Raw genomic sequence first — 14,275 nt, 5'->3', positions numbered from 1 at the left:
CTGGCACTCTACCACCGCCGTTTTGACGGACGGAACGGATTTGGTTGTAGACCTTCGCGTCCATATCCGCCAGGATATCCAACGGCGGAAAGAGCCAGGAGAGTTGCCGCCTCAAAACACCGTTCGGTATCCTCGTGCGATCCGGATGGCCATTTTCCGCTGCAGACGATAGATTTTCGTTCTGCAACGTCGGACGCCTGACAGTCGAGCTGACCAAACAGGCGCCCCGTAAAGGACCATCGATCGCACGACACTTACAGTAACTACCTTATGTTTGGGATTGAAAATCTACTAATTATTACTAGTTAAATAATGTACATATACGATTGATAATGAAGACTATTTATTTCCTGTAATGTTAAACATTTGATTGCTCGATTAGCGCAGTGGTCGCGGTGACGTCGCTACTACTACTACTAGTAGGTCGTGTTATGTTAATGATTATACCTACAGTCTGTACTGAGTCACCTGCGTACTAAATAACTGTGTAGACTGACACCTCTACCCATCCCTTTAGTCTAATAAGTGAAAGCTGAGCTAATACCACCTTATACTAGCGGTAGTCAGGACTGTACAATAAAACTCTGATTAAGACATAACATTTATTTATTAAAATACAAAAAAAGAGATAATTAATAACATTGTGAGACATACTAAATTAAGTTCAGCTTCATCACGAGCAGCGTGCGCAGACGTCACCACGTCGGCGTCCCTCAGTGACTCGAAACTCGTAGAACTTATCACAATTAATTTAGGTACGTGAGTAATTGATTTTAAATTAATACAAAATAACAAAAAGTAAAATATATTATTGAACTTAAATCGCTCAGAACTAAAGCCCGTATTAATAAACGTCACTCAAGTCAAGATACCTCACTTGGTAACAATACTGAGTAGCCCATTGCATTAAATAGTGGTAGGGTTGGGAGTTCAACCCCGCCGTTTGTCCGCCTCATTTTTGTTTCGAAGAGACGCGCGCGGTCTTCTTATTCTCCCCTACCTTATATCTAATCTAATATATAAAATTCTCGTGTCACAGTTTTCGTTGCCATACTCCTCCGAAACGGCTTGACCGACTTTGATAAAAAACATTGTGCTTATCCGGTATCTATGAGAATCGGCCAACATCTATTTTTCATTCCCATAAATGCTAGTTTAATTATATATGTGTAAAATAACGTATATCGGATTATTGACGTAACTGTTGGACGAGGAACTCGACTAGTTAACATAATAATTAATTAGTATGTCTCACGAAAGTTATAAATAATAAAATTATAGCCATTTTGTTTATAACTTCTAAGTAAAAAGAAGTTTCTGTTTATTTAGATTTTTTTATTTATACATATATTTTTTAAATATTTTTTCTGTTTTTGATGTATTTATACTTTTTATTTATTTAGATTATTTTAGGGAGGTCTCTCCTTCTCCCGTTTGACCCGGTGAATATGGGCACCGCGTCCCGCGACCCGCAGGAATTATGTATCTATATTTTTTATTTATTTATTTTATATTTTTTATTTATTTATTTTTATTATTTCTTTATTTATTTTATATTATTATGTATTTATTTATATTTTTTTATTAATCATTTTTATTTATTTCTTATTTGTTTATTTTTTATTTATATTATTTATTATTGTCAATATTTTTTTAAATATATTTATTTATTTATTTTAAATGTATTATGTGTGGCTCTTGGGATACTTATGACGTCATAGTGACGTACGGTGATGAGGTCTGTTTGTTAATGCGGGCCTTATAGTATACAAATCTAAGTCATTCTTAATACATAGTTCTTAATGTGGCTCAAAGACCCTTACCATACCATAATATCAATACTTAAATCTAATAATGCACAACAAAATTATATCATGAAAACTAAAGTAACTAAACTTTGATGACATTTAATAATCATTTTAATATAAAATACGGTTTGATTCGTTGACTTAAAATCTATAAAATCTTTCAAAATACATAGTTAAAATACAACTTTCAATATCTTATAAGAACCTGAAGAAAATATTTCTACAAAGAAAAGTTATTCTGATTCTTAAAGTGATACATAATATGTTGTTTATGTTTCATAAGAACAATACGGTACCAATGGGAGCTAATGTATTTTTGCTTACCAGGTGGCACTACTGTCACCCCATTGGATCTTAAATTTTGAACAGTTACAGTGATTGGACATAAATGTTTTTACTAGATTACCACATTTTGTGAGCAAATAGAACATTGGCACGTTATTGAAACAGGTTCTTATAAAATGTGAAATTCTGCACGGTTCCACAAAACACATCCATCATGGAGAAGAACCGGCAAGAAACTCCATGGAAATTACAAGCAGACTAACATTTATTTATAAACATAACATTATAAACAAAAGTCGTAATGTCTATGCCTACTACAACATATATTAAATGCTAATTAAGTAAACATTTTATGGTTATTTACATCGACATTAAGAGTAACTAGAGTAAGGAAACATAATTAGGTGTGAATCTGAGGTAGGTGGTACTTGAGAGATAGCAAAGTATACTTTAATCATATTACCGTAGAATCTATTTTTATGGCGAAGGTATGAAGCTGGCGAGTACCGGCAGATGTCAGGAACGATAACTAGGTCTTTGTAAGTGTAGGAATATTATTATCGGGAAGTTTCCAACTAGTCATATTGAATATGTTTTTTATTGCTAGGTACTTGGCCGGTATCTATTTTTTCGAAACGTATAAAAACTGTATTAAAAAATCGAAACAATTTATTTCTGACTTGAATTCTATGAACATGCTAGGTACCCGCGTGTTATGTATCGTGACGTCGCAATAACAGTAGTATAGTGTACTTATTTAATTAAAAATACTAGAAAAATATAGAATTTGATCGAAGCAATTAATGACAGTGTGATATTTTTTATATTTTATTGTATTGATTGGTCAAAATAATTTATTTTTGACTGAAGAAACTGCTTTATTTAGTGATATGATATCTGTGCGAGCTCATTAGCGGCAAATGTCCCTCGCTAGCCGCGACGGTCGGTAGCCGTCATGCAATATTTTAAATGAGGCGTTTGATGGTAATAAGCTCTATATGATATTATCATGACATCACACACGAAGCTCCTCGAGGCAGAGATTTACAATATAGAGTCAGAAAATAGATTACTGTCGCCTTAAATTGTAAATTAATAAGTATAATATTTGTACATTTTTGCATTTGTATGGAACTTATTTAAATGTAAATACACTACTTAAATCTGGTGGGACCAAGGGCTGGTAAACTAACAGAGAAAGTGTTACAAACGCCACACGTGCCCAAGGGGGAGCGAATGTTGTTTCTTTAAGATGGGTATAAAAGTGTCCAAATTAATAGGAGTAAAGTCTCTGTTGCTACTGATTGCTGACGCGTTTGTTGATAAACTGACAGCTACCAAAAGCGACGCCAGCCAAAAGCTGACGTCTTATTGTTGGCTGGGTTCATCGGCAACTGGTAGCTGCGGGGGTGACGCTTGCGCTCTTGTCACATCGCCAGGGTTGATACCGCTAGGTCCTGGCGTGGGGTGCAGCAGCTCTGCTGTAACTGAGAACGTCAAAGATCCAACAGCTGGTGGTTGCGTGTACTCTGGCTGAGTTCTTCCATAATATGTTGTTCTTCATTTTGTGTCTTTTGCGCATTCACTTGATTGATTGTTTGGTTTTGAGCCGTCAGTTGCTGGTTCGTCTAGTTATCCTCGAATTGTGCAATACTTACAGTTTCTGGATCCTGTGTAAAAACATGCTCAAGTTCTTTGTCACATTTATTTTCATCCAAGCCACGCTTCAGGCTTTCAATCATTGTATTGTATTGTTCTCTCTTCTTGGCCGTGTTGGTTTGTAGCTCATCAAATTTGGATTCAATTTTGCGTATCTCGTCCTTGTCTGGTTGCATGGTTTTGTAAAATTCTTCTTCCCTCATCATGTTACCTTTGACTATTATATTTTTTTTCTTTCGTAGTATTTTCAATTCATCAATATCAGCTTCGTATGATTGTTTTAACTCCTCGATCTTCTGCATAGCTTCAGTTTGTCTTTGAAATTGTTCCGTTTCATAATCCAGTGAGTTTTGCAGTGTTTGTAGTTGGTCTTCCAGCTGAGCTTTCTTTTCTCTGATGCTCTGTATTTGTGTTTCCATCTGACTCATCTTCTCATCATGCTTTGTTTTTTCCTGTTCAATTTTAACTTTCTCTGTTTTAAATTGGTTTTTCAATTGATCGAGTTCCTCAGCCTTCTGTATTTTCTCTTCATCATACTTTCTGTTTAGCTCTTGTATTTGTGTTTCTATCTGACTTATCTCCTCATCATGCTTTGTTTTTTCTTGTTCAATTTTAACTTTCTCTGTTTTAAATTGGTTTTTCAATTGATCGAGTTCCTCAGCCTTCTGTATTTTCTCTTCATCATACTTTCTGTTTAGCTCTTGTATTTGTGTTTCCATCTGACTCATCTTCTCATCATGCTTTGTTTTTTCCTGTTCAATTTTAACTTTCTCTGTTTTAAATTGGTTTTTCAATTGATCGAGTTCCTCAGCCTTCTGTATTTTCTCTTCATCATACTTTCTGTTTAGCTCTTGTATTTGTGTTTCTATCTGACTTATCTCCTCATCATGCTTTGTTTTTTCTTGTTCAATTTTAACTTTCTCTGTTTTAAATTGGTTTTTCAATTGATCGAGTTCCTCAGCCTTCTGTATTTTCTCTTCATCATACTTTCTGTTTAGCTCTTGTATTTGTGTTTCTATCTGACTTATCTCCTCATCATGCTTTGTTTTTTCCTGTTCAATTTTAACTTTCTCTGTTTTAAATTGGTTTTTCAATTGATCGAGTTCCTCAGCCTTCTGTATTTTCTCTTCATCATACTTTCTGTTTAGCTCTTGTATTTGTGTTTCTATCTGACTTATCTCCTCATCATGCTTTGTTTTTTCTTGTTCAATTTTAACTTTCTCTGTTTTAAATTGGTTTTTCAATTGATCGAGTTCCTCAGCCTTCTGTATTTTCTCTTCATCATACTTTCTGTTTAGCTCTTGTATTTGTGTTTCTATCTGACTTATCTCCTCATCATGCTTTGTTTTTTCCTGTTCAATTTTAACTTTCTCTGTTTTAAATTGGTTTTTCAATTGATCGAGTTCCTCAGCCTTCTGTATTTTCTCTTCATCATACTTTCTTTTTAGCTCTTGTATTTGTGTTTCTATCTGACTTATCTCCTCATTATGCTTTGTTTTTTCCTGTTCAATTTTAACTTTCTCTGTTTTAAATTGGTTTTTCAATTGATCGAGTTCCTCAGCCATCTGTATTTTCTCGTTGTCATAATTTGTTTCTTGCTCCTGTATTGCCTGTTCGATGTTTAATATTTCACTTTCCAATTCTTCGAGTTCATTTTCCCTCTCCTCCTTCCCCTTCGCTTGTTGTTGTTTAATTGTGTTCAATTTAGTCTCTAACATTTCTTTGGTTTCTTGAAATTTTTTTAAATCGTTATTATCCTTCAATTTTTCCAATTTGTCTATTTGATTCTGCAGTTGTTTACATGTATTTTGTATTCTAATAGTAAGTTCTATAACATTCAATTCTAGCCTATTACGCTTGAGTTCCGCCCGTGTTTCCTGTACTTTTTTCTTCTTTGATTCGTATTCCGTATGCTTTGAACTGCCATTATTTTTTCTTTTATTTTGTGGTTTCTTGTTCTGAGAGAAAAACAGAAAATGTGTGTAAGATAATGTATTCCGTTAATTCACTGTTTAAAGAGGAAAAAATTTAAGGTACACGAGGTAAGTGATGAAGACCTGGAATCTAGTTCTAGAAATCATGAATGGACCTAAACATAGACACAAGCGCACCTAGAATAATGTTTGTAGGCTACCCTGTGAAGTATCTTTACATAAATATCATGTTTGTTCAGAGCTCCACATAGGTTCACAGTATTCTACATAATTATATTAATGCAATTTCGCAGGAGGAAAGTCAACTGTGCTACACGGGGCTAAGTTCCACTATTTGTTAAAAGTCTCAGTGTTATTATTTTCAAAAATCCTCTTTTAATGCTACCTACTACACCCCTTGATGAATGCCCATGCCACAGCTCTCTACGGCCAGTAGTTTCGGCTGGGCGTTGTCTGTTAGTCAGTCAGTCACTCATTTTATACAGACTGACTGGTGAGATACCTTCAATATTTGAGAACGTGATAGTATGCGAACATATATGATGAAATAAAATAACATAAAAATGAAATATTAAATAACTTCTTAGTAAACTTCGCACACAGTACACCGAGAGTCCAGTATTTATTTATTTAACTGCGGAATACTTGGACACTGCGCGGACGCACTGGTCGCGCAGCGCGCTATCAACACACAATACATAGGTACCTACACTGTACAGCTGTTACCTACCGATATCGAGGCCTATTCAAATTTCACTTATTTTGAGAGACATTTCGATAAAAAATAAAGCACCTATTTTTTTATACCAAGTTAACGAGAATCGAGTACCGAGTACTCTCCATAAGTATTGAACGTATCTCACCAGTCATACGGTTTAAATGTATACTAGCTTCTGCTAGCAGCTTCGCCCGTGTCCCATGGGAAAAAATTGCCTATATGTTATTTCAGGCCATAATCTATCCCTGCTCCAAATGCCATCTCGATCGCTTCAGTCGTACGTGATGAAGTAACAAACAAACATACAATCTTTCGCATTTATAACATATAATTATGTAGAACATAGATAGGTACAGAATTACAAACAAAACTAAGATTTATAGAAATATTACAATGTAACTCACTGAATCCTTTGTCTCCTTGGACGGACCGCTGCCGTCGCCAGCGTCAGGTGCAGGTTCGGTTCCAGGCATCTATGAAGTGATAAAATATTCCATCATTCAGTTCCTTCAATATTAAATAGGTACACTAGGAAATTATTAGAAATATTTACCATGTTTATTCACTTTGGTGAGTTTCCGATATTTCGGCACTGTTGCAAGCGCCATGATCACGGATTATATTCTTATACTAGCTTTTGCCCGCGACTTCGTTCGCGTGGAATAGTGACTTCCGGCAAATTTTTGGTTTTAACCACATAGTTCCCGATCTCGCGGGATCTCTTCAAAAATGAGATGTGGAAGATATTCCAGGGAACTCTTCAAAAATCAACATAATGAGCTCTGCGTTTGAATTTAATAGATGTATACTCACTTAGGGCATTGAAAAAATAGTTTAAAAACGGACTTAAACTAACTTAAAACTAAAGAAAGCTACGAATTACGAATTTATAACAATTAAAAAAGAAACTATATTACAACCTATCCTCTATGCTATAATAACCAAGCTTAAACTAAATAATTTAAAAGAAACGACTTAAATCTAATCTAATTAAAAAAAAATTAGCCTTACAATTTTATTAAAAAAACTAACTACAGTAACTACTAATAATCGATATCAAACTAAACCTACGTTAAATAGTTTAACCAAAAAACCAGGAAAACCCAACAAATAAACTTATTAATTGACAAATACAACGAAACCAATTTAGAATATACGAAACAGCAGGACCACTACAGACAAATAATCATACGATTGATATACACTTTTTCTACGATAGTACCGAAGCGCTCGGCCGATACCCAACCAAATGAATGTAACGAAACCATAGCGCGATCTATTTCGATCCCAACGCCATCTATCGAGGATAAAGACAACTTGAATTACAGTAGAACTCCAATTATCCGAACTCCGACTATCCGAATCGCCGATTATCCGAATCACAAAAATTGACAAAAAAAGTCTAAGTGCGCTATTATTCTCCCCCCCCCCCCCCCGCGAAGCCAGTGTTTGTCAAGTCTTGACTTGACTTGTCTTAACTTGCCGTTGTGTACGCTGACTTCCCCCGCAATTTAATTCAATAAAAAAATAGTGCAATATCAAAACGTAGCTTTTATTCTCTTCAATGGCAATTTTTTTGAAAAAATCCGATTATCCGAATATTTGATTATCCGAATGGGTCCCGGTCCCCATTAACTCGGATAATTGGAGTTCTACTGTATTTATTTATACTCCGTTCGGGCATTTTCTTTGTACTAAAAGTTTAATTATATTGATATTATTTTTTTCATACCTTTTTACTATTTATTTACTTTTTTCGATGAATTAAAACAATAACATGAACCGAAGTCGTGTAACGATCGACATAGAATTATCTATACTCCGTTATAGCATTTTCTTTGTACTAAATGTTTTATTATATTGATATTATTTTTTTCATACCTTTTTACTATTTATTTACTTTTTTTCGATAAATTAAAACAATAACATGAACCGAAGTCGTGTAACGATCGACATAGAATTATTTATAAATAATTTATTTCTTATTTTTATTTTTTGATTTTTGAAATAAAAATATATCTATGCCCTTTCTAAGGTTCTAAACTATATCTGTACCAAATTTCAACCAAATCCGTCAAATAGTTGCGGAGATTAATGGTATAAGCATAGAATGTTCGACGTGATTCTTTAATTTGACATAACTTTTTTATTTATGAACCGATTGACATGAAACAAACACTAAATGTAAATTTAAGCATCCCACAATATATTCGTGAAAACCGCATCCAACTCGGATCAGCCGTTTCTGAGATTAGCGCGCACAGACGAACAGACAAACAGACAAACAGACAAACAGACAAACAGACAAACAGACAAACAGACAAACAGACAAACAGACAAAAAAAAAGTTAATTACATTTTTGGGTTCGACATCGACATAACAATAACCCCTGCTATTTTTTTTATTTTTATTTTCAATGTACAGACAGCACTTTTCTACGATTTTATTATATGTATAGATCTATATTTCCGAAATATCGGAAACTCACCAAAGTGAATAAACATGGTAAATATCCCGTTATAAGTTCTAATAATAGTGTTAGTGACCATATCAGTTTAAAAACTTATAACACTAGGAAATATTATAAAATATTGTAACATGGGTACTCAATGGGAATTATTACAAACAAAAGTAAGATTTATAGAAATACTAGCTGGCCCGGCGAACTTCGTACTGCCATCAAAATTTTTTCTCACCTTTTAGACCTTCCCTGGACTTTCACAAATAATTCAAGACCAAAATCTCCGAAATCAGTCAAGCAGCTCTCGAGTTTTAGCGAGACTAACGAATAGCAATTGATTTTTATATTTAGACTAGTTGACCCGGCAAACTTCGTATCGCCTCAAACATTTTTTTCTCACCTTTTAGACCTTCCCTGTACTTCTACAAATAATTCAAGACCAAAATTAGCCAAACCGGTCCAGCCGTTTTCGAGTTTTTGCGAGACTAACGAACAGCAATTGATTTTTATATTTAGATTATTACAAATTACAATGTAACTCACTGAATCCCTTGTCTCCTTGGACGGACCGCTGCCGTCGCCAGCGTCAGGTGCAGGTTCGGTTCCAGGCATCTATTAAGTGATAAAATATTCCATCATTCAGTTCCTTCAATATTAAAATGGTACACTAGGAAATATTATAAAATATTGTAACATGGGTGGGTACTCAATGGGAATAATTACAAACAAAAGTAAGATTTATAGAAATATTACAATGTAACTCACTGAATCCCTTGTCTCCCTGGACGGACCGCTGCCGTCGCCAGCGTCAGGTGCAGGTTCGGTTCCAGGCATCTATATTTAAAGTGATAAAGTGATAAATATATATTAGAGTCTGGAAAAGTAGATGAAAGGTATGAAAAATTTTATATTTCCAAAATGGTAGCTCGGATAAAAGCCTTTTCGGGAAAAAATTTGCTGCTCTAGTAGTCATCTTTGAGATGATGTACAAAAACCCGCGTAATTTTTTTTTTTTTTCTGTTTTGCCCCCGAGCTCTTTAAGTGTTGGAGAGCCATGCTTTGGCACGAATGGGCCTGGCCACGAAACGGCTCGACCGGAGTAATACCACGGCCTCAAAGAAAACTGACGTGAAACAACGCTAGCGTTGTGTTTCGTTGTGTGAGTGAGGTTACCGGAGGCCCAATTCCCCCCTTCCCAATCTTCCCCATCCCCATTCCCGAACAACAACCCTTAAATTCCTATAATTTTTTTTTTTAGATAAATTACTTTGCTTCTCATAGTGCCCCGATGCGTATACTCCAACTCCTAAAACTCCGCCCCTAAGGCTACCTACTGACCGGAAATGTGCCCGGAATATGGCAATAGACTTACCACCTATTACATGTAACTTTCAACATAAATTGTGAAATGTGGGTGTACATTGACATTACGTGCCATATGGTGCACCTCTCCTACCCCTTCGTGGATTAAATGCGTGACGTTATATAATATAAATATTCCATCATTCAGTTCCTTGAAGTCCATGTAAAGTTATTTGCTCGTTCTCAAGTTTGGAATCACAGCGATTCGATTCTCTTTATCACCCCACACCATTTTAATATCGCAAAATATTGTACAATATATATTGTATTTTGTATTATATTGGCGCCAAAATGAGAAAACACCGTTAACAATTGTATAAAAATGACAGATTCGAAATTCGAAATTCAAATATAATTATTTTTTTTATTTTTAAGTGTGACAGTATTTATGGCCAGACTAAGTATTTAATGAACAGACATTCCATTTTTACTGTCTTATTATATGTATTGATTATCGAAGAATGAGCAAGAAAGAAGATGCGAGTCCGTATAATTGTTTCTTGCGATGCATGTATAACTTACCCATCTTTTCCCCCCCTGCTGACGACAGAAGTTAAGAAGTACCGCAACGTCGTCATGATAGCGCGGATCAGGATATCGTTGCTTGATGAACTGAAGTATCTCGTAGAATATGTTGCCACACTCGGCATAATATTCAGTTTCAGCACTATCGTTAGTCATCTGTGAACATATTTTATACTTTTGCTCAAGCACAACGTAACGAAGGTTTTGTTATTTTCCCTTGTATATGTCTAATGACTAATGACAAAGGTATTAACGAGTGTAGCACGCTAGTGACAGGAATAAAAAGAACAGTACCTAAGGATTTATTTTTAGTTCACAACGTGGTGATTGGCAGATAGACACAGGATGAACACATATATACAGGCTACAAACGTATCACAGCACATATATCACACACTTCAATATTTGATAATAATTGACACAAAGCTTTGTATGCAACATCAATTATTATCAAATATTGAAGTGTCAAGTGTATTAGTTAAAATTAAGGTTATATCTATATTCAGGATTATTTAGTGGACGCTTTAAATTAGTTTAAATTTCATTTTAACTTCGATTAAGTTATTTTCAATTGAATAGAGACGACAAATCTAGATTACATTTTAAGTTTTCCTTAATATGAATGTCTATAAAAAAGATAATAAATTGGAATAATCTAAAATAATTTTAAATTAAATATGGTAAACTACGAAATACGCAGTTGCGGCTGGTAGTATGTAGGCGGGGCCCGCGTAGCCCCTGATAAGTACAGTTATGCTTATGTCTGTCATTTAGACGTTTATACGCATATCAGTTTTCGTTGGACTGTAATAGCGTCAACAAGACATGTAAAAAATCGTCAAAAATCGTAAAAAAATATAAAAATTACGAAATGTGCTTTATTATAGTGAAAAGATGAAAGCCATAACAAAAAGTGCTATTTTATTTTATTTAAATTCATATTTGGCTTGAAACTAGTAACATATATTTTTTTTAATCCACAAACTCAATGTAAGTTTATGTCTAAGATCATAGGGTCTACTTTCTTTTTAACGCAAACCTACTGTTTAGAAGATTTCATTCGTGACATGTAATATTTTGCTACCCGTTTAGGGATTGACATTATCGATAACAAGCTGTCGATATAATTAAAACTTTTTATTATGAATATAGATAAATACAAAAAATATATAAATTGATAATAAGTAACTAATACACATTAATTGTGCAAAACGTATAATATTATATTATTATGTTGTTTTAGTTTTTTAAAGGATCCAAAAATTAAAGGAAAATGGATCGAGATGACTGGAAGACAATTTTTTTTGTGTTTGTCAATATTGGCCACCAACTGGTTAAAATTTACATATGTGAGACAGCGAGAAGCAACATTGTTTTATGTTCAACTCATAATAAAAAATACGTTATCTATAAGTAGTTTTGAACGGGGTGGTTTTCAGAATTTGTTTAATAATCACACCGGTGAAATGTTCAAAAATATTATTTTTTCAATTATTAATTAATCTTAGTCTGGACTGAAATTTGTTAGGCAACCCATTTGCAATAAGTTTATTGAGTTGTTAACTTTAATATAAAATATGTTTCATTAAATAAACATCTCGGTGAAGGTCGTTCTATACCGGGATCCTATACTAATAGAAATCTGATAAAATATTCTAATTTAAAAAACATTTTAATAACATTTTAATTATATCGATAACTAAACTTTCGATATCGGAACATCACTAGAGAAATTACAAGCGATAAAGCAACTCGTTAAACAAATGTCAACCTTAATATGATAACAATACTGCGTAATTGAATGCATTTATGATAGTGACATCTAGCGTCGAGTAGCAGAACTTGTTAGTGAAATTATGTTGCATTGAAAAAGAAGATTATTTATTTTAAAATTAGTAGACAAGAGTCAAGTCTATTAATATGTAATTAATGTGTTATTTTTTTTCAAAGTGGTGACGGCTGATTTGAAGGCTATTTAACACGGACCAGTCACAGAAAGATTTTGTTAGTGTGACATATTATGATTATCCTGGAGATGTGTTAATTTCGGCGTGATTTCAGAAAACTTGCCACGCGGTATACTATTTCTATCTCTTCTTCTCTATTCTGGGGTTTAAAAAAATGCAATAAGAAAATAATATGAACAACAGATTGTCCGGCTCGAATAAACCAACCAATCGGAGCCTTTCTTATTTTCGATTACTTGAAACGTAAAGCAAACTCATACTAAGGGTACAGTATTGCCATCAAAACACTAGATGTCAGTACTGCCTATAAGTAGCACTGACACGTCTAAACTTGTTCCACTGAAATGACAAAGAAACAGCAGGATACACATGTAACTACACGAAATCTCTTACCTCCAGGTCACACAAGAGTAAGATGTTGCCGAATCCAACCTCACCTCAATTTGTAGATATATTGTGAATTACAAAGTAATTAAATTTAAAAGATTGATAAAACACAAACACCTAAACTGTCCGTCGCTGCTTTCCAACTGGCTCGAGTCAGTCGATAAGCTGGCTTCGGGATGCGTCATATCTACCATATCATATCATGATACTGCGTAATTAGGAATAGGTATGGGCGTTTTTAGATTTTTTCGCAAGCCGATACAAATCCGATTTCAGATTTTGAAAACGATTTCACAAACCGATTTTAGATATCGATTTCAGTAGCGGATGTCATGTCGCAAACGCAAACAAACTAATTCGAACTTGCTTAGGTACTGGACAATTCGCTTCATTTCTTTCGTTCTTCCATCAGATATCGTATGATAGAAAGAAAGGAAGAATGAAACTCGCTGTCTCTCATTCCAACTAAGTATTCGTTTGGCAGAGTGATAGAGAACTATCGAAAACGCATACGTTAGATTTGTTGCCTTGGTTTGTTTCACTTCAGATTATTCTATATTCGTGTTTTTTATTATTATTCTATATTCGTGTAACCTATGATTTTAAGTTTTCTAAAATCAATTTTCTCATATTGCAATATCGATACGATACGATTTCTGACAGCAATCGGATTTCTGATTCTTTTTGATATATTGGTCTCATGCCTATATCACGCACATAAGTCTAGAGTACCTGTGTTTCCTTGTTTCTTTTTCATTTTTTTTTTTAATGTTTTACTTTTTATTTTATTATATTAATTTGTCCTATATTATTTTAGACGTTATTGCTAACTGTTATGTCGAATAAATTAAGTATTTTACTGTCAGTTAATCATTTAGCTGTAAATTTTCTAAATGTAACTTTACATTATATTTTGAAATATTGCGCGTAGACAAACTTTGATGTCAAAATGGTCATTATAAATGATTTACACCCAAAGATAAAATAAAACATTAATAAATTCGTCGTCTATACTAATGAATTCTGCCACACTCAGAGACATTTAATGCTTACTTAAACTATTCTTAAGTAACTTAAGTAACCATTAAATGACTCTGAGTGCGCGAGTTAGGTACTTCAGTTTAATTATTTGAAAATAAGTAAATCATAATATTAAGACAAGTTAAAT

At 33.9% G+C, this 14,275-nt stretch overlaps 1 protein-coding gene across 1 annotated transcript; it reads right to left on the bottom strand.

Moving 5' to 3' along the window:
• Positions 1 to 588: 588 nt before the first annotated feature.
• On the bottom strand, positions 589 to 13,591 carry LOC118275934 (interaptin). The gene is given in 6 exon segments (XM_050695424.1): positions 589 to 5,710; positions 6,809 to 6,877; positions 9,410 to 9,478; positions 9,632 to 9,700; positions 10,751 to 10,909; positions 13,114 to 13,591. Coding segments are annotated over 5 exon segments (2,487 nt in total). The 5' UTR covers positions 13,114 to 13,591; the 3' UTR covers positions 589 to 3,589.
• Positions 13,592 to 14,275: the final 684 nt, after the last annotated feature.

Source organism: Spodoptera frugiperda, chromosome 8 (assembly GCF_023101765.2).
Source record: "Spodoptera frugiperda isolate SF20-4 chromosome 8, AGI-APGP_CSIRO_Sfru_2.0, whole genome shotgun sequence".
NCBI lineage: Eukaryota > Metazoa > Arthropoda > Insecta > Lepidoptera > Noctuidae > Spodoptera > Spodoptera frugiperda.
Note: the sequence above shows the minus strand (reverse complement) of the source record. Positions and strands in the feature narration are given on the sequence as shown.